General features: G+C 44.3%; 1 protein-coding gene across 1 annotated transcript in view; it reads left to right on the plus strand.

Moving 5' to 3' along the window:
• The window catches only part of LOC142590337 (uncharacterized), a 46,033-nt gene extending 25,822 nt beyond the window's left edge, over positions 1-20,211 (plus strand). Inside the window, exons 3-4 of the mRNA XM_075702388.1 lie at positions 1,831-2,025; positions 6,684-20,211. Coding sequence (XP_075558503.1) covers positions 1,831-2,025; positions 6,684-6,780 — 292 coding nt within the window. The 3' untranslated portion in view covers positions 6,781-20,211. The remainder of the gene's footprint in view (positions 1-1,830; positions 2,026-6,683) is intronic.
• The last annotated feature ends 401 nt before the right edge of the window (positions 20,212-20,612 follow it).

The following is a 20,612-nucleotide window of genomic DNA, read 5'->3' on the forward strand; positions in this document are numbered from 1 at the left end:
CATGCATGCCCTCAGCAAAAATCTAGTAGAGAAACCTCACGCTCAAGTAACGATAAAGACAGCTGACTAATACATGTGGAACCTTTCTTTCTGATATGGGAGGTCTCCCTATTTCCCTCGGCACTTTATCTTCAGATAAAAATTTTGACTTAACTGATATTTCAAGATATTAGAGATTGAGCTAACGAGGGTTTATTGTATTTATTTTACACAATGTTTGTAAGATGACGTGAACGTGATGATCATCATGAGTGGTGGCACATTTAGAAGTGCTGAAAATGGCGAAGTGTTGGTGCCTAAAGAACAAGGCTGCTTTATTTTAGCAGGGAAGAAATGTCAGTTTCCATAGGTAAAGGTGCTTATAACATTTGAAATTGCAAACACAGTAGTTTCGGAATTACTGCCAGCCCTGCATTAAGTATAATTTTATATATCTTTAAAGCAGTGCTACTGAGACAGCACACTTTCACGCAGCAGAGTTAGTTCGAGGAACGCACTCGTCTGCAAGTGCATTCTTTTGTGAGTGTCACTTAACCTTTCCAGTGAAGGAGGACAAGGGGAATCGAGGTTCCTGATTTTGTTGCTCACGACCACATGACGCCAGGAGATGTGATGCCAAGGAAAGCATAAAGGAAATTATTTCCAGTTTTTAGTTAAATTGTACATAGCGATAAGCTAAAGGGAAAGGAAAGTGGATGAAAAAATAACTTGCCACTGGTAGAAGCCGAACCCACATCCTTTGCATATGGTTGTCACGAAACCTTTCCATGTGACAAATTTCGAATGAGAGTAGTGGCGAAGCGCACTTACTCAAAGTGACGCGAAACTTTCCCGTCTCATAGGCATATGGGTGAGTATTAGTCTATTAGTAACTGGTTGGGCAGGGACCATTTGAGGCATGGACAGGTTGAAACCAAAAAACAAGTAGAGCAGGAACTTGATAGGATGTAGTCTAGCTTAACCATGGGTTGCTGCCCAAGAAAGCTACAGTGCAAGGCAGCTTTGTTCGTAGGTACGATCCACCAGATGGCCATCCTTGTAGTTCTATGGAAATTCTCAGTTGCGCATACATTGGCTGTCAAGCGCCGGTTTAGCCGAAAGAGTAAATTGCACCTCTCTTTCTCTATTGCATACCTGCCAGCTCTCCAGAACTTTTTGTAATATTTACTAATTTGGGCACATTTTACAGTTTTACGAATGTTGCGTCAATATTTACGAAAAATAAATTCTTTTCGCGAGAAATTTGTGCTTGCAGTTCCCGAACCTTCCGTTGGAAGTCTTTGGTTGGTAAAGGGATGCAAGGAAAGTACTTTCTTCAAGCAAGTTCATACAGGCAGGTTCCTGAATCAGATGAAATGGGCAACGGCAAATTTTCTGGAAAAGGCACCATGACATAAAAACATAATGTTTGTCAATCTTCACTGTTCCAAGTTTGATACTGCTTGTTTGCTGTGTCTGACGGTAAATCATTGCTAATAAAGTGCATATGTATCTCTTGAAAGGTGCTTGCTCAGAACAACTTAGTAACCAGGCTAGTTGGTTCTGCGTGATTCAAAGTGTAACTTGCGTCTGTCCTTGTCTGTTTGTTGGTTTTGCCTTCACTCAAGAGGTTGCAGTGTTATACTTTGAACCTCAGGGCAAGCTTTAAAAAAATGCATGCTACTCCTCCCACCCCCATACTGTGTCATGGTCACATGATTTTGTGAATTTTAATGTGCATAGTTTGGCCAGTAAATAATTATGCAAAATGGCTTGTGCAGGCACGCATTTAGATGGGCAACTCGAGAGGCGATTGAACTGGACTAAACTGTCCTCTTTCCTCCGTTGCAGGGGCCTTCAGCAGAGGGCGGCGTCCCTACCACCTCCATACGAGGCGGTGGCCACAGGCTACAACTCTCCCATGTGCCACGGGTCAACGGCTGCAGCATTTCCACTGCTGATGGCCACCACGGAAGAGGACCCACCCTCATACGAGGAGGCCCTCCTGCTCATTCGTGGTGGCTCCGGACCCTCTCCTGCCATAAAGTGAGTCACTGGGGAGATGACTGTGGTATCTGGACTTTGGTTCTCACCCAGTGTATATTTTGCAACACTCATCTTTTGGTTGGGAACAAAAGAACCTTTGCAGATGTATGTTAATCTTATCAATCCATACACCAAAGACAGCGAAGCTGTATGAGGGAGTTTTCAAACCCTTCAGGAGTCTTATGAGTGTGGGCTGTTATGCTGCAACATTCATGTTCCAGTTCTTTTCGTTTTTGTGCTTCATCAATCGTCCAAGTGGTGCTATGCCTGCAATATTACCAGGATTGGCTGGTCGTGAGTGGTAGGTGACAAAGAAAAGAATATAGTGGAGTAAGACGAATTCTTAATTATGTACCGCCCCTGGTTTGCCACTGCCAGAAATTGACCAAGGACTTTGTGCAAAGGCGTCATGTTTTCGCTATACCCGAGTCTTTCTATACACTTCACTACATCCTAGATGAATATTTGTATGCTCCCCACCATGTAACTGACATGTGCTCCTGTATGCTGCTTTGGCGCCACTAATGCTAGCGTCTGGTTGTGCGTTCCAAAGGTTGCTTTGAGGCTGTGGTGCAGGCTGCATTGTGGTGGTTCATCACTGATGGCAGCATCCAGCCGCACATTCTCATCGATGCCTTGGTTCTATGGCCGCTTCAATGTCATATCTTGAATCCACGGTGCACAGTGTAGAGCTATCCTGCTGTTCTGTCTTCGCCACCTGTGTTGTAACTTGAATATTGTTTATTTCAAATGTCGTAGCATGTATATAGAGGATGAACACTGCCACCTGCACATGTCAGACCAAAAACCAAAACTGACGGCACAACACTCGCGGCTTTGATGCAGTCTGCATTGCTGATTGCTCTCTGGCTGAGATTCAGTACCAACCACGGTGCCTTACATTGCTGCTGCTGTACAAACACTGTTGTGGAATCCCCCTGTGTAACAACTTTCCTGTAAGGCCTTCTGCCAGATCTGTGTGCTGCGCAGTCTACAGGTTAAGCATTGAGCACTTGAAAAGGCCTGGCTGGATGTGCTCCTATACATTATGTTGATAACAAAAAGAGCGAAAAGGTAGCATGGTGAGAGAAAACAAGTGGCAGCACAGCCCTTCTTTTTTTTTGCACTGTTTTCCATGAAAGCATATGGACATTCCACAACACTGAAGACGTGCGTTGTGCTTATCATATCAAGGTGTCGGTAAAGACACCTGGGCCTGAAATGTGCTAAGTCAACACAAATACCACTAAACACATTCGGCAGCACTACGGATCAGGCGGACGGAAAAGGACGAATAGGGAAGCTGCACCTACGGAGTGAGCTTTCTGCTGTGGAGGTTGTGTTGAGCGCCATAAAGATTCCGCACATTTGCCAGGACATAGAGGAAACCGAAATGGAAGTGTTCTTGTCGCCTGGCTCAAGAAACTGGAGAGAGAGAGAGGTAGCCAATGAACTGGTACACTTGTCGGTCATCCCGTAAAACGGTGTCAGCCTGCCCATCGGCTCTGATCAAGTTTGGAAAGTATTGACCGGCCAAGTTTGGAGACCTGAGGGCAACGAATTGCTGAATCTTGAGTGGGGTAGGAGGTTCATCGAGGATGCACTACAGTCGAATGCCGGCACAATAAAGTCCACTTCAACGAAACTTTCGCCACAACGAAGATTTTTTCATTCCCCGTCAATGTCCCATAGAACATGATGCATCGAAATTCCCTCCAAAATGAACTACTTCGTGGACACATTTTCACTTTAATGAAGTTTTTACGGGGCAGACGTGAGCAAAACTTTTTAAACTGCAGCTCATCCGAACGCCTAAAACTGTTTTTTCATGCCTTGAAAAACCATCGTCCTTAATAGCATAAAAAAGACACAAACTGGAGCTGCTCGGGCCATGACGCAACGTAAACAAAACAGAAAGCTGCCATGCCGCGTTGGTGATGGCATTGCAACACGCTCTTATGGAGGAGCACCTGAGCTCCTAGGAGACATTTTGGGTCATATTGGTTAGAAAAATAGTGCTCATACAAATAACATATGTGAAATAATCTTATCTTTATAATATTTCTAATTATTGATTTTTGTACAAAGTTTCATGAAAATGGCTCTGGTGTATAACACCAATTACTATATGAAGTACCGGTTGCGAGGTCAAATTCTGGTAGGGTGCAACGAGGCGTTCATGCGGCGCGCGCTAGACAACTAACGATTGCATGCTATTTAGTCATTGTCTCTGGAAGCTGTTGGAAGTATAAACCCCATGCAAGCAATCTTGCACGTGACAGCAACAAGCGACGTGATTGAGACGGCTGTTGCTTTCGCTCGTCACCTACAAGTTGTACCCCATACGAGCAATGACTTTAAGCGACATCTGCCCGGTGTTGCTGGTAAGAGGGCAGCAAATATGTGTTGTAACTTGTGTGACGCATGATTTATTAATTTAAGTTGATGTGTTTTACTGTAAAAAGCAGCATGAAATATTTCTGAAGGTCTTACAGTAGGTTCTTATCCTTGCACATATAAAAATTCAATCATTTGCTCGTTTCATGTGACAGTCGGTAGTACTTGAGTGATGTACATTCAGTTCCGGCTTCGCACTATTGGCTAGTCGCTTATAGCACTTCCAGATGACGAGCAACGCATTCTAGATTTCCAGAAGTGAGCGACCAAGCAACAAGACTGAGGGATCTGTTCAACCGACGGCCTGTTTTGTTGCTCGAAGCTGCAGAAAAAAATCGGTCATTGCATAAAAATTTGGAATTCCGGCGAGCTCTCTTTCGACAACATTGAAGAGCAAGGATGCTATAGCCAACGCGCTAGCTTCAGGGATGTCAGCGAAGCACAAGAAGGTGACTCGGTCGGTGCGTGATGCCTTGAACAAGGCAGTTTACACCTGGTTCATGTGTATCACATGTTTACACCTGTTCATGTGTTTTGCAGCAGAATATCACCCCCTTAGGGGTGATATTGTGCTGCAAAAAGCGCTGGAATATGCTTGCTTGCTAGGAATTAATATATTTAAGGCCAGCGTAGGTTGGCTGAAAGATTCAAGTCGCGCCACAGCATCATCGGCAAAGTTTTGTCCGGTGAAGCCACTGCAGCGGATAGCGACGGCGTCACTGCATGGATGTCAGCCAGCCTCGCAGGCATCCTGAAAGATTATGCACCATCAGATATTTATAATGCCGATGAGTCTGACCTCTTCTACGAGATGCTGCCTGCCAGGACCCTGAATTTTAAGGGGCTGCGCTTCCACAGAGGCAAGTGCAGTAAGAAGAGAATAACTGTGCTCCTGCGCGCTAATACGAACGGCTCAGACAAGCGGCTGCTTTTGGTCATCAAAAAAAGTGCCAAACCATGCTGCTTCAAAGGAAATCGGAGCCTTCCCATGAAGTATGTGGCTAACACTCGGGGGCATAGATGACCCGGGCTATTGTCGGAGAGTGGGTCGGAGCCTTCCATCGGCACACGAGAAGGCAAGGCCAGGAAGTTTGTCTACTTTTAGGCAATTGTCCCACCCACATCGTAGAGGAAGCCGAGCTGGAAAACGTGCAGTTAAGTTTTTCCCACCGAACAGCACCTCTATAATTCACTTCCTCAACCAAGGGGTCAATCCTGAGCATCAAGTGGGCCTACCGTGAGCGCCTTATTCAAAGGCTGCTTCTCAACATGCAGTTGGGCCGCGAAACAAAAGTGGACCTCTTTATGGCACTCCAAATGATTGCCACTTCATGGTGCACAACGAGAAGCGCCATAATCTGCAACTGCTACCGCCATGCTGGGTTCACTGCGCAGGCTGCCGAGACATCTGCCTCCGAGAACAAAGGTAGCGATGGAGAGAGGTCACCGTCTGTTGAAATCGTAGCCACGTGGGCAGCCCTGCAGGAAAGTGGAGATGTGCCTGCCGATGTACATGCCAACGAGTACATCCAGGCTGACTCGTACATGGTGGTGCACGAAGAATTGACAGACCAAGAATTGCTGAAGAGCGTCTGGGAAGACTTGTGTTTCATCGGACGAAGATGAAACAGCCGTACAGCGTGAGCCCGTACCACTGACTACATCGAAGGTCATGGGCGCATTCGATATCTCCACGGACGAAGTCACCAGCATCGTTCTGCCTTTCACCTGTCACGGTGATTCAATGGCTTTGTCGTTCTGTGGCCGAGTGCAGATTAGTGGATTTGTACCCTGGCCACATGGCCACATTTGGATGAGGTGAAAAAGCACTTATTTGCCGATAGGTGCGTGTTGAAGACTTCCGGTTTGCCTGCATTCATCCTGAGTGCTTCTGCTTCAGCATCTTGCATATTAAAGGCCAACTGCAACGATATTTCACTTTGGCTAAATTTGTTATAAATGAGCAGTGTATGGTACCACTAAAGCAATCTTGACAAAGCCGCAGGGTTGGTAATTGCATAGTTTTTTTTTTGTTGTTGTTGTCAGCATTTCAACAGCACCTAAGCAGACGACACGGGTGCCTGGTGGTTGTCTTCGTTACATAAGTCTCAGATGCTGCCTCCAAGTATTTTCAGTGTGCCACGTGTAACCGAAGGCCCGAAATTTTGCTGCAGTTGGCCTGTAAACTTCATTACTTAGTCAGTCGATCAATCATCATTGCTGCACTGTATTCATGTTGTTATTCACTGCTTTCCTTGCAGAACGGTACCAGAGGTATCGCCCCCGCCAACGTCATCACAGCCTCCCGCAGCACCTGTGACAGTGATTGCAGTGCAGGAGGACTTACCTGACCGGTAGCAGCTGCCAAGCACAACCTTTTGGGTGGCGATGACCTGATGCCTACGGTTAGATCTGTTTTGCTGCCTGTGACCCTGCGGCAAATGAATGTACTGCTTGGCTGTTGTTTTGTGGGTTGTGGTTGTTTTTCCGCATCACTGTGATGACAACTTAAGACTCGACTTTGTGCTTTGTCAGTTTGATTCCGCATTTGGTTACTACCATGCGGAGTTCATTTATGAGTGCCTTGTGGCAGCGTGAACAAAAAGAAAAAGGCTTGTGACGACTGTGTTTGCAGTGAGTAACCTGACCTGTGATTTCAGGGACTGCTAAGCAATGGTGAATAAGTTGGTGTTTTTAGTGTATTGTAGACTGCAGAAAGCTCAGCTGGTGTGAAAGGTGATGTGCTGAAGAGCAACTGGAGAAAATGTGCATTTAACAGTTGTGTCCACCAGCTGATGATGTACAACGACTGATAGGAAAGAGGGCTCAGTATAGGAAGGTTGCATGTATGCAAGGGTGCATTCAGGTTTTGTGATGATGCCTGAATGAACACTTTTTGTGGCCACGACACATTGGTCATAGGAGTAGGTTGGTGGTCATTATGTTAGCCTTCGTGGGGGGTAGTACTTCTCGAGACAGCCAATGGGAACAGCACATGATCTAAACGCTGCCTGTACTAACGTGCTGGGCTTCATTTGCACAGCTGCGTTCCACTCTGTCCAATTACTGTCGATGCACATGTTTGTACAAAAGTAGCGTTCTCAGTAGATTTGCTTTTTGATCAGTGCCATCCTGCTATGTGGGGCGCTGCTGCATGCTGCTATTCTTACTCTGGTGACGGAGTCTGTCCCTGTCAGAAAGCACTTGACCAGAAGACTCTTGAACTCTCGCAACTCCTGCGAAAAGCCTCCACATTTTCCTCATACCTTCGAGCCGTTGATTTTCAGTCATCGGGACTGAAATTGCAGGTTTTGACTTAAGCAATATAAAAATAGTATTTGCTGTAATGCTTAGCACAGTTATTCATTTTGAAGTATAAGTGAACCTGCTTCACTGGCTATGGCATTCTGATGACATATGAGGTCTTGAGTTTGTTTTCTGGCTGTGACAGCCGTTTTCCAAAAGGAATGCAATGCAGAAACGCTTGTGTGGCAAACCTTGTGTGCACGCTAAAAAGTCCCAAGTAGCCAAGATTATTCTGGAGCCCTCCGTAACAGGATTTCTCATAGCTCCTGTGTTGCTTTGGTGCATTAAACTCCTTCAACTGCCCAAATTTTAATTGACCAATGCTGTCATGGTAATTATTGTGTACAATGCGTCCTTAACAACTAGGCCAAATTGCTTTTGTCTCAACCAAAGTAGGGCTCAGTATTGATGTATGTACATTTTGACAATGTCACTATATGCACCAAATTACACTGCCTGTTAGTGCAGACTGATTAAGGATTTTCCTTCCTTTCTGTCCCTTCTCCTCCTTCCCTGCACCGCTGACCGATCTTTGGGTGTCAGCTGCTCACTAGACAGTTACGGTGCGGTCAGCAGACTTTCCTTTTCTCTGTCAACCAGTCTCTCTCTCTTGCTCTGTTGAACACGGTTGCATTGGCTTTTGCTTTTGGGCATGTCTTCTGTGGTGGCAGGATGAGAAAGACAATGGCTCTGTGAACGAAGTCTTACACTAGTCAAGGCTGATGCTTTGGTGCAAGCTACTTTGGACACCGTTCAGCACTGTTCGTGTTCCAGGCTTTGTGAGCCGAACTGCTACCCAAGAAAAGGAGTTCCGAAATGGCCTGGCTCATCCGTTTGGAGTTTGAAACGATGGAAGCACGCAGTAGAGTTGCACCGAGCCATTTTCATATCTGCCAATGAGGGCTTTGGCAGCGATGATTTGCATCCACGCTTACTTATTTTTATTTATTTTTTCTTGTGGCACGGCGTAGGGGTTCCTCGCTGATCAGAGAAGAATGCTTTGAGGTGCTGTCTCGCAGAAAACATTGGTTCGAAAATTGTCCACTTGGATCCTCTCGTCATTACAACTACCATTCATGCTGCATGGCACATGCAAACCTTTGAAGCTGCTGTGCAAGTTTGTAGTGTGGCTCGTTACCAACAGTGTTGCTTTGAAGCTTGGAAAGCATGCGAGTTAGCCATATCAAAGCACTGTTAGCTGCCGTGTGAGGCAGCGGAGATCAGGACAAGTCGTGTTACAAGCGCTTACTGGTTAATCGCTGCGCTAACTAATGTTGGACCAAGCAGTACTTGAAAGCACTCACGACATCTTTTGTGATAACTGGATTATGACCATGTTTACTGTGCAAGAGTGGAAGGGCGATATGTATTTCTCATGCGTACTACCAGAGACAAAAGAAGTGCGGACAGAAAATGTAAAACACAAGGGATGCAGGAATTTTGTTAGTGTCTTTCATAGAAAGATGCAGTTTTCTAATGTCGGACTAGAGATGATTTATTGCAAGCCTGTGATAGGGCCATATAAAAACCAAAAGAACCATCTGCCAGTCTGACCATTCCATCTTTAATTTTCTGATCTGTTTTCTTTTTCTGTTTTTTTTCTGTCCATGGTAGTATAGCGCTGTCTGATCTTAAGCAGAGATATACCCAATTTCATTTACTTCAGAGCGTGCCTGTTATCAGGATATTTTGCAAGGCCTAGGTAATTTGGAAAAAGGGACACACATGAAGGTAAAGGCTAATCTTGTCTCCCGAAGATAACACCATAAGCACTGTTTTAAGAATGACTTCTGTGCCCTCTTCCCATTCACCTAGCCATACCAGGCCTGTCTACCAATGTCATGATGTTATTTATTTTACATGTCTGAATCTTTTTTTTTTTTTTTTGCTACATATCACTTACGCAATTGTTTCTCTACTATGGATAGGAAGTCATGGAAGCAGTATATTATGGATTGATATTTTGACTGTGTAAAGCAGGCCATATTAACATGTTGCATTAACACTGTAAATTTGATTTGATTGTTAGCTGACAACCATTCGCGATTTCAGAAAGCCCGGATGCAAAATCGCATCGCTGTACCTAAACCTGTTTGTTCTGCAATGCGGATGCAATGCCAGCGTAAACCATGCCAAGGTAGGCTATTTATGCTCATGCCACATTAAATTGTTTAGTCCTGAACTTGTGAAAACCTTCTTGGGCTCACCGTAATGACTCGCTGGTTATGGCATTCTACTACTAAGCCCTTGCCGCAGCATTTGCGCTCCATTGGGGACAGAATGCAAGAATGCTTACACTTAGTTCATCGTTCAAGAATCTTTAGTCAGTGAAAATTAATCGGGAGCTGTTTGATGCAGGTTTCTTTTTACCCCATGTGTTGTTGAGGATGTTAAAGTCGGGAAAAACTTACCCATCAGTCAAGCACCTTTTAGATGTTACATGTTGTTGTAGCTGTTTCCTCATGTTATCCGAGTTGGTTTGTGTAACAAGTAGCGCGTGTTGTGCACCGGGAGTTGGGGGGCGCGCCATTTGATGGTGCTATTACACTTAACCAACTTGGACACCTCGTGAAGTTTAGCTAGCATTCAATGTAGCTGCGAGGTAGATGTTGAACAAAGTTGCATCATCCACTTGTGGCAGTGAGTGCAATCCATCAGTATTGTTTGCAGTCTGCCGTAAACCTTGTGCCTCCGTCTCCTCCTCCTTGCCATGTGATCGCGTCATGTGATGAGCCATGCATCGCGCTTCTGATGCATTCCTAGTAAATTGCTACTGGAGTGATCTTGTGTGTGAAAACTGAGGTATTCGTGTGCGCATGTGTTTTTGTGCTATTGCCTCCACTCAATGTGTGCCTTCTGCATCGAGCTCATAGTACAAATTTACCGTAAATCGTAGACAGCGCACAAAGGTGACCCTCCCACTCAGCAGGAGTGCACACTTTTTTTTTTTTACATCATGAATCGCCTGCAATCGTTTGCCAGCATTTATTTTGCGTTTATTGGTTGTTTAACTAAGCTTAGCGAGTGGTACGTACAGTAAAAGCTTGCTAGTATTTGAAGTTATATATAATAATCAAATATGTATACAGTTGAACCTCGCTACAACGAAACTGACGGGGCGCGCGAAAAATTTCGTTAAAGCGAAATTTCGTTGAGGCGAAAACAGGCCAAAAACACTGTCAGGTTGGACCACATAGTCCCAAAACATCATTTATTTCCAAAGAAGTCGGTCAGCTTCTTCTGCTTCTTTTTTTTTGCCACGAGTGCAGTGGCGCGGCTTTCGCACTCGGTGAACAGTTGCATCGCGACGTCGTCATCGTGAGCACCGAAAAATCTGCGGATCACATCAAAAGCATCCATCACTTTTATTGCAGGTGGTGGCGCTAAGTCCTCCGCGTCGCTGTCATCATCCGATGATGCGTCGTTGTGGCGAACGCCCTCAATTATAGCTTCGTCACTCAGCTCCTCGTGAGCTAGCACTTCACTGTCAACAGCGATGTAGTCGCCGATGTGAACATCGGCCGGCACATCTCCGGAGTCCTGAAGGGCTGCCCATGCCGCATTGGCCTCTGTGGAGGGTGGAGCAATTGTACTGCAGCCTTCCTCGTCCGACGTGGAGTTCGCTGCCAGTTGAGCATCGGAGTGAAAGCCGGCGTGCACAAAACAGTTGTAGATGATACTGCGACTGGTTGCCGTCCACGCTGCTGAGACCATCTGTACAGCCATGTACAAATCCACTTCGATTGCCCGACCGGTGTCGATGTTTAACATCAGCCGCTGAATCAGTCGCTGTCGATAAGCGCTTTTAACGCTATTGATGATACCTTGATCCAGCGGCTGGATTAAAGCCGTGCAATTCGGCGGGAAGAATCTTACTTCCACGCTTTGAAGCTGAACGTCTTCAACGTTATGCGCTGAGCAATTGTCGATGAGCAAACAAACCTTACGTTTCTTTGCCGTCATGTCACGGTCGAAAGCGGTTAGCCACTCTTTGAAAACGGCCCGTGTCATCCAAGACTTCTTATTGGCAACATATTTGACGGGCAGGCTCTTGCCACCTTTGAAGCACCGCGGCTTCGCACTTTTGCCTATCACCAGTGGGCAGCGCTTGTCAGACCCGTCCATGTTGCAGCACAGGAGCACAGTCACACGCTTTTTGCTATGCTTCCCTCCGCTGCATGGCTGGCCCTTCATGTGAAGCGTCTTGGAGGGGAGGAGCTCGAAGAAAAGTCCCGTTTCATCGGCATTGTATATGTCTGATGTGGCATATTTCTCCATTAATTCCGGCACAGTAGCTGATGCCCAAGCAGATGCAGCGTCTGCGTCTGATGAGGCCGACTCCCCACACAGCACTTTAGCGACGATTTCATGCCTGGCCTTAAAACGGGTCAGCCACCCTGAGCTGGCTTTGAAATCATTGATGCCCAGCATACAGGCATAGCCAAGTGCCTTTTGCTGCAACATGTTTCCGCTGACCGGCATCTTCTTTGCGCGCACGTCGAGGAACCACGTGTACAGAGCCTTCTCAAGGTCCTCATGAGCCGCTTACGTCAGCTTTTTCCGCTTCGCGGATGTCCCCGAAGAAAGAGCTTGCGCTATCGCGTCTTTCGACTTCAAGATCGTTGACAGCGTGCTCTGTGAGATGCCGAAGTCCGCTGCAACATCTCCCTTTTTCCTGCCACTGGATGCCGCGCTGATAATCCGTGCCTTCTCTTCAAGCGAGAGGAACTTCCGCTTTCTAGATGAAGTCGCCATGCTCGCATTCATTACAGCGCACTAGCAGCACAAGCACGAGTGAAAAAAACTAGGGCAAACGCGCTGCTGTTGCCAGGCTGCTGCGTCCTTTGGCAACGGATTGGTTGCGGCTCTGAATTGGATTGGAAGAAAACGGGAGCTTGCCCCCGCGCCTTGTCGCAAGGCAGCCAGCCCGATAGTCATCAACACCAAGCTATGGCGGTGATCATGTGCGTTTCAGTGAGTGGATTAGTTTGGTCCAGCGAATGTTTAGCGAAACAAAGCAGCGTGGGCCTATGGAAGTACATAGATGGGCGGCGATATGCTTGTTTTATTGTAAGATATATTTTTAAATCGAGCTTCGCATAGAAAAAATTTCGTTGAAGCGGAAACGCGCCCCAAAAATGGTTCGTTGTGATGAGAAATTTGTTCCATTACTTTGTATAGCGAGCTGACGGGGAATTGGAAATATTTCGTTGAAGCGAAAATTTCGTTGAAGCGACGTTCGTTGTAGCGGGGTTCGACTGTATTGCATTCTGAATCAAAGTAGACAATTTGAGAATTTGGTGTTTGGTGTCTGTGAATATATTAGACTACGATCATATGTGCAGTATTACTCTGGTTATTGAGTCTGGATACCATTAAAAGTGGTCTCTGCACATTCTCAACAGGCTGCTTAATGTGTCGATGTTAGCGGTGCAAAAATATAGGAAAGGAAAAATAGGAACTGACAGAAGGAGTGCCAACTGTCCGTTTCTTTTCTTTCCCAATCTTTTGCGCCACTACCATTGGCAGCCATGCACCAAGTTGCCCGACATTGTACTTTGCTTAAAGTGTCCATACGCCATAAGCAAACCGGAAACTGTGAAGACCAACACTTTGCCCACTTGCATCCTGACTGATTGAATAGACTTGCATAAAGCATTGCGCATGTCAAAGGTTATTAGGGACTCGTATTCGCAACGCTTCTCTCGCACAAGAGCTTTGCCTCATTGGCTGGTGTTTGCGTACTCGCCACTTGCGATAGTGATTAGTGCGATAACAGGCAATCACCGGGGCAATAAGCACTTGCAGGCAGCACTCACAAGTGAGATTGTTTCATGAATACAGGACTAAATGTTTCCTTTTATTTATTGTATTTTATTTTTTTATTTTTTAATATTGTGGCGTATGTTCTCTATGCATTTCTACGTTTTCAGGCCTGTAGCGCAGCTCAGAAAGAGCACAAAGGAAGGTTTAGAAGGGGTAATGAAAGGGAGCCCTTTCATTACCCCTTCCACCTTTCTTTTTGCTGTTTCTGAGCTGCGCTACAAGCCTAAAAAAGTCATGACATACCAACTCGCCCAAACTGCCACACTTTTGTCCATTTCTACTTTTTGAGAAGTGCAAAATATGATCTGGAATTTTATATGCGAGGCCTAGTATTTTTGAATATTTCTTTCGACTAAAAAAATTCATTTTCAAGCGCCCCTAATCTATACGTTCAGCAACTACGTCTGCATGGAGCACTGGTCATAAGTTGGTTCTTTCTTTCATGCCATCTTCAGTGCCTGGCATTGTAGTGAACAATAAAGTGAACTCACGAAAAGGACCCTCGTAGCCACAGTTCTGATGTAACAAAGTTTGGGGAGGCATTCACAACCTCCTACAGCCACAGTTTATGGCATAGCAAGCACCTGCCAGTAGTGCAAAGGGACTCAAAACGAACAGTATTAACTTACTGCAGTACTAAAATATGCTTCTGAAATGGAAAAATAGCCTTTACCATGAGAGGAGGCTCAGCAAGCTAGAAAAATAGAAAAACAATTTAAGGCCAGTGGCCAAAGGACCCTATAGCTTCTGAATCAGCTAGCTGTGATATGAATTTTGGCAGCATCTGCTTGTGCCCTATGTAGCTTTTAATCTGTAAATGCGGAGTACATGGTACTCTAGAGGAGCCAAAAGCATAACTTGGCAAGTTTCCAGAGCCTTTGCTACAGCCAAATAGCCCAAATATGAAAAAAAAATAAATACTTTCAAATTTGTTGTGCCGGTGCTGAGCCATTGGTGGTAAAATTCTAAAAATGGAAGTGTGGCCTTCATCTTTTTCTCATAGTACGTAAACTGTTACCGCAAAAAGAAAAAAAAAATTAGTATTGAAAGGTATCTATTCAGTGTATAAAAGGCTTCCTTTAAGGGGGTGTAATGCATCTTTCTGTTTTACTGTGAGCGAAAAGTGAAAGAAACAAGATTGTGCTTAACATGAGACCAAGGTTACTGTAGCTTGACAAAAGCAGCTTGCAGTGCCTATTCTTTCTTCTTCTTCTTTTACAATAATCTGCACACTCCTCAGGATTAACGTTGTTCCTGCAGCGTACTGCAAGGGCAATGGAAAATAAACATGAAAACAAAAAAAGCAAACTGGCACACAATACAAGGATTTAAAGAACAAAGGAATTCACAACCTTTGCAAATCTATGTATCTCTGAGCAATTTGTACAGCTATCATCACATTTATGATGCTCATTGAAAATGCTTCTTTAGCAACTTAACTTTATCAAAACATAGGGTGTAAGCAGCAAAACATTAGACGCTTTCAAAGGAGGATGCATTAAGCTAACACAGTCAAGCACCTCAACCAGACATTGCCAGCACCCTCCTCCACAGAAGAAAAAAAGGCACCTGAAGTGTGTTTCGATTAAGTATGGGAGAAGGTGTATGGTTACGGACAAAGCTAATTGGGACATGGACGCTGTGACCAAACTGCTCTCAAGTAACTTCAATGTGAAATTAAGAAATTGGATCGTGCATGCATGCAAATCGGTGCCAATAGTGTGATCACACCTCTTGAACGATTCCTTCACCCATAGCTCGGAGTATCATTGGCAGCATTTGCAGCTGAACATTCACCAGCGTGATATCGCCAATAGCACAGCTACACTTGCCTGCGTCATGAGGACGCGCTTACAGCCGATGCAAGATACAAGGACAGGTGTAGTAACAGAGCCATCATGCTATCGAACGTTCACTTGCAGATGCTGCAAGCGAAACTGATCCACGGGTAAAGCAACAGAGGGTGTTGATCTCGCGGCCATTGCCGATTTGGGTGCTTGCGTGATCCAGTTTATTGGTTCCTTCACTCCGAGGCCGTGCTGGAGGTTGTTGGGATGCAGTTTGGCCTCAGCTCCCATATTCCAATTAGGTACTTTTTTGTCTGAATGTGTGCATTAAAGACAGCAAAGCTGTATAAGTGTAGTGCAATATCTTTTGCTGTACCCGAGTTCTTTCCCAATGTTTCATGACGACCCGTGTGTGCGCCTTTCCTCTGTACAAGGTCCTATTCACACTTTAAGAACTGGTTGCCTCACTATATTCAGCGTGACTCTTTCGCTAAATTTCAAGTCTTTTTAATCCTTTCACTACACCTGGGTTTTTAAGTCCTTCTCTGTTCTGTGCTAGTGCTGCTCTCTGGCAATCAGAACACTTGCGTCTAAAACAATGTGGCGTCGGACTAGTTGGTGATCTTCAGAATCTAACATGTTAGTTATTAAAGAGACAACATAGAGAACATGGACAACATGGAGCATTGTTGTCCATCTTCTTTGCAGTGTCCGTAACGCACACAACATTTTCAGTTCTGTGGTACGCTTGTACCTCCTCATTCTTAGGCACACGACGACGACATGAAGCACCAGAGCCTGCGTGGCAACTCCTCTACATAGCTTTGCATTTAAAAACACATTACTACGACTGGCTGGCTTGTGGCATTCTGCTGCTGATCACGAGGTTGCAGGTTAGATTCCCATTTGCATTCTGTTACAGGTGGAATGCAAAAAATGCACTGTGCTTTGGGTGCACAGACGTTAAGTGCTAAAATCTTTAAAATCGTGTTTGACTGCAAAAGAGGCTGTTGTAAGCAGAGGATGGCAATATTTAGTGTCACTTTGAGGAAGTGCAATTCGCTATTAATGTCATTCATCGGCGGTTAGATGGAGAGGTTTAGCGACACACTCTGCAGGACACACTCGCTCGTGAGTATGTTGGCGAAGTGACTTAACTGCAATCAAGTGTGTGGCCTCGAAAGCAATGCTTCAAGAACGACTAGAGTAATGCTCAATGCAGGGTAAATCTAATTTTGAAAACACTATTGGTGTGTGTACGTGTGTGTGGTTTCGAGTGTTGTAAACATCCCGTTGTCAGTTGCAATGAAAACCCTCTCATTTTTGAGGTTCATATGCTTTGCCACCTTCAGCACTTCAATACACGATATGTTGAAGTCTGTAAGCAGCCTTTCTAACGGAGCTAACTTTCCCTTACCAAGATGGTTATGTCCCTGCTAATAGTGCTTGTTAATGTTAAAGCTGAGATAAACGTCTTGAAACATTGGACGGTTCAGGGAACGAACGGTGGCTGATGTTGATACTTCAATTACGATTCTAGCCTGAGGTCTGCCATCTTGGTTGCGTCAAAGAAGGTGTGTGGAGAAGCACACTTGCAGGTTTTTCACATGTCTATTCCAAACTTGCAACGTGTCGCTCCCATATTGAAAGCTTTGACGTCTTGTCCTGGCTCGCGATTATTGATTATATTATGTTGCAATTATCACCTAAAATAACAAATATATAATGCATTGGCTGGGTCGCCCATTGACACTGCTATCAATTCCAAAAGACGCTTTCCTTTCGCACGTAGCAGCACGCCGCTGAATTGACATTCACCATATAGAAGTGCACTTGCTGAAAGCGTCACTAAGTTTGCTCATGTGACTGGGTATTAATTTGGTCAATGCTAGTGGTTAGTAGGGAGCTTCCCGTCTAGCTGGGGTCGCACAGTTTTGCCTGCGTGGTTTAATATAACTTGTGGTTTGGGTTTACTGTACCCGCTGCTCTTGCTTCAATCTGAACCCTTTCTATATACCGAGTATACAGTGTGCGCTAGTTCACAACCTCAAGATCTGCACATTGTTTGTGGAAAGCTGCATTTATTCAGTGCTGTATTCACTCGTGTTTGCATTCTTTTGCTGGTGCAATGAAAGTCTCACATCATAGTGCTCAAACATATCTCCAGTGTCTGATTTTTAACTTTGTAGGAGTGTTAAAAGTATAGTGTGTGAATTTCTGTCTAGCTTTCTTACCAGTAGTATAGCGTGCCTGAATCATGTGAAACATGCCTCAACTTTGAGGCAGCTTTAATGCACAATGTACTAAGACATAACCAGGAAAGCCTACAAAATCTGTCAGCTCAGGCGTCTGCTGATTGTCATTCGAGCCCCAAGTGTATCAAGGCTGTTATACCTGCATTGCAGTTTTTTTTTTTTTAGAATTATTGTTTTTTATAGAGATTTTTGCTGTCCTGTAGGTTCAGTACAACCCGATACAAGCCAAAGGTGAAGCAACACTGCATGTAATAATGGTGACCTGTTTCGCAGTCTGTGTTTTACAAGTGCTGGAATGTGTGGATGTAAAAACAAGTGTGGTGTCATGAAATAAGACAAAAGCAAAGGAGCATTCTGCGCATTCAGTAAAGGATACAAATGCAATATGGTGCCTGTGAAAGATCATCATCATCATCAGCCTGGTTATGCCCTATGCAGGGCAAAGGCCTGTCCCATACTTCCCCAACTACCCCGGTCATGTACTAATTGTGGCCATGTTGTCCCTGCAAACTTTTTAATCTCATCCGCCCACCTATCTTTCTGCCGCCCCCTGCTAAGTAAATATAAATGCTGTATGAATGTGTATTGTAAACTCACTGGATTAATGGTACCAGTTTCGTGTTTGCTCATTTGAGGCAGCTAAATGTGTGCATGTATGACCCAAGATGGGTTTATTCGACCTAGCACTTGCTGGGTTGTTATTAATCTGATGTGTTTTCTTTGTCATTTGTAATTGTCAAGTGCTAATGTCATTTTGTTTGTTAGCTTATGTTGAGCTTACCTGAAGTGCAAGCTGGCTGCCTGCATAATTCAAAATGTTTACGCTGTTGTCTGTGTCTGACTGAAAGTGTTTTACATGTTTCGACTCCTTTCCCACCATCTAGCACTTTTGACACCTCTTTCTTGCCTGTCGTCTGTCACTAGGACCAACTGCCATTCCTTGTGTGAAAGTCATTCTTATAACTTTTGGTAAAGGCCATTATTGAATATGAGAGAATGGCAGTGACAAATAGTAATCATGGGAGCAGCCATGGCAGCAAGTGGAGATGAAGATTTGAGATGGATAATGTGTGAGCACATGCAAAGAATCTCATTTTAGCTTTGGCAGAACTACGGTGTCTATTTTAGGCAGCAAGACAACCTTTAGGCCAGCGTCATTTTCATATGCTTAGGATACCTATGATAATTCAGTTATCCTAAGTATATGAAGCTGTAAGTACTATAAAGGATAACTTTGTTTTCATATGTTTAAAATACCTACAATAATAAGTTATCCTAAGCATATGAGCATATAAGCATATTGGATAACTTTTTCATATGCATAGGATATCTGCGATAATCAAATTATTCTGAGCACGAGAAACTTCATTTAATTTGCTTGCATATGAAACAATATAAAAGAAGTTTCACATGCTTAAGCAAGGTTTGTTTTAAAGTAATTCTAAGAATAAAAAAAGCTATGTTTCCTATGCTGAGGAAAACATTGTTTTTATATGTTTGCAAGGTGTTTAGCAAGATAGTCATTATACATTGTTTGCAAGATTTTGCATGATTCTGTCGCATAGTGCAATTATTTACTTCCTGTAGTATGCTTGGAACATTTTTCTTTTCCATTTTTGCGTGTCTTGAGCATTTCTCTAGAGAACCGCGGATGCTCTTGTAGACTTGCATTTCACATTCCCTCGTCGACAAAGCATAGCAGTCTAACCTTTCGTCTTTTTTAATATAGCGCGAAGTCAATGCTATGTGTGATCTTAGAGCAGTCGTACGAAATGCAACTCCTGTGTAACACACTGCACCAGAGAATTTATATCAAGCAGTACACAGTGCAATGATGAACTGGTTGCATAATTCTAAAGCTGCCTTCTTACACAGCAGCGTCGCCACTTTAAGAAAATTGACGGAGCAGAGTGTTTTAGAGCCAGGAGTGTCTTGTTTTCTTTCTGCTTTTTATATGTTTATGTCTATCTGTGTCCCACCAAGCTGCCAAATTAACCTTTCAAAAGTTATGTAGTTGCTATGGGTACCTGCATGGTTTTCTTGCACATTTCTTCAACACAACACAGGTCACTGTTATCACAACTGATCAGGCTAGTTGATGCTGAAACACCTTGTGTGAAAGTGTGAACGTTTGAGAACAAGACAGGAAAGGGAACACATGAGGATGTTGGGAGCACTATCATTCTAATAAAAGTGATTCTAAAGAAGCACAAGAGTGTACCAAAATGATTTCAGCGTGTGACCTCCGTTTATTAAAGAAGTGCCCATGGAGCACGGCCGAGACTGAAGGCTCAGGTTGACTAATGAAACGTAATGCACACACGCACACTCTCTCCCTCTCTCTGCTCCACCACTGTAAGGTGCATGCGCTGTGCAAAGGAGCCAACTTTAGAATTACCATCCAAGTTGTCTAAGCGTTCAGTCAAAGTTGTTGTGTGTTCCCGCATTGTCTTTTTGAGGACATTTATTTGAAGCTCCTTGACCACTGTGGAATACACTACTGGAACAGGCATTTCTTGTGTGTGCATTTGTTTGCACTTTTTTGCCAACTTGGATGCTGCTGACAGAACACTGTGCAAACTGGAGAGGAAATAAAATGAAGTGCTTTCAAAACATCTCGTGGTTTCCATTGTCATAGGGTTTCTTACGACAATTATTAGGGGCAACTCTGGCGTGTCTAGAGGAGGTGAGGCTCGGCAATGCAGCCACTATGGGATAGATTTGCCTCAACACTTTGGCATTCCTTCTTCAAACAAATTTGTGGCTTTGCAAATTTGTGGTTTTCAACAAGATGCTGCCTTATAATTTAAAAATAATGTGTAATGATTATGCATGCATGCAGCCTTTGTGATTTTAGCACTTAAGCAATGTGACTGCTTCGAACTTCAGGCCAATAAAGGCAGATACAGCATAGTAAATAAAGCCACAAGAACATCTGAAGCCACAAGCACGAAGGTTAGGCAAATTCATGCACAAACCTAACCGTCATTTCCCTAGTTGTGCAATGAGTGCAAGG

The sequence above is a fragment of the Dermacentor variabilis genome, chromosome 8 (assembly GCF_050947875.1).
Source record: "Dermacentor variabilis isolate Ectoservices chromosome 8, ASM5094787v1, whole genome shotgun sequence".
Lineage (NCBI taxonomy): Eukaryota > Metazoa > Arthropoda > Arachnida > Ixodida > Ixodidae > Dermacentor > Dermacentor variabilis.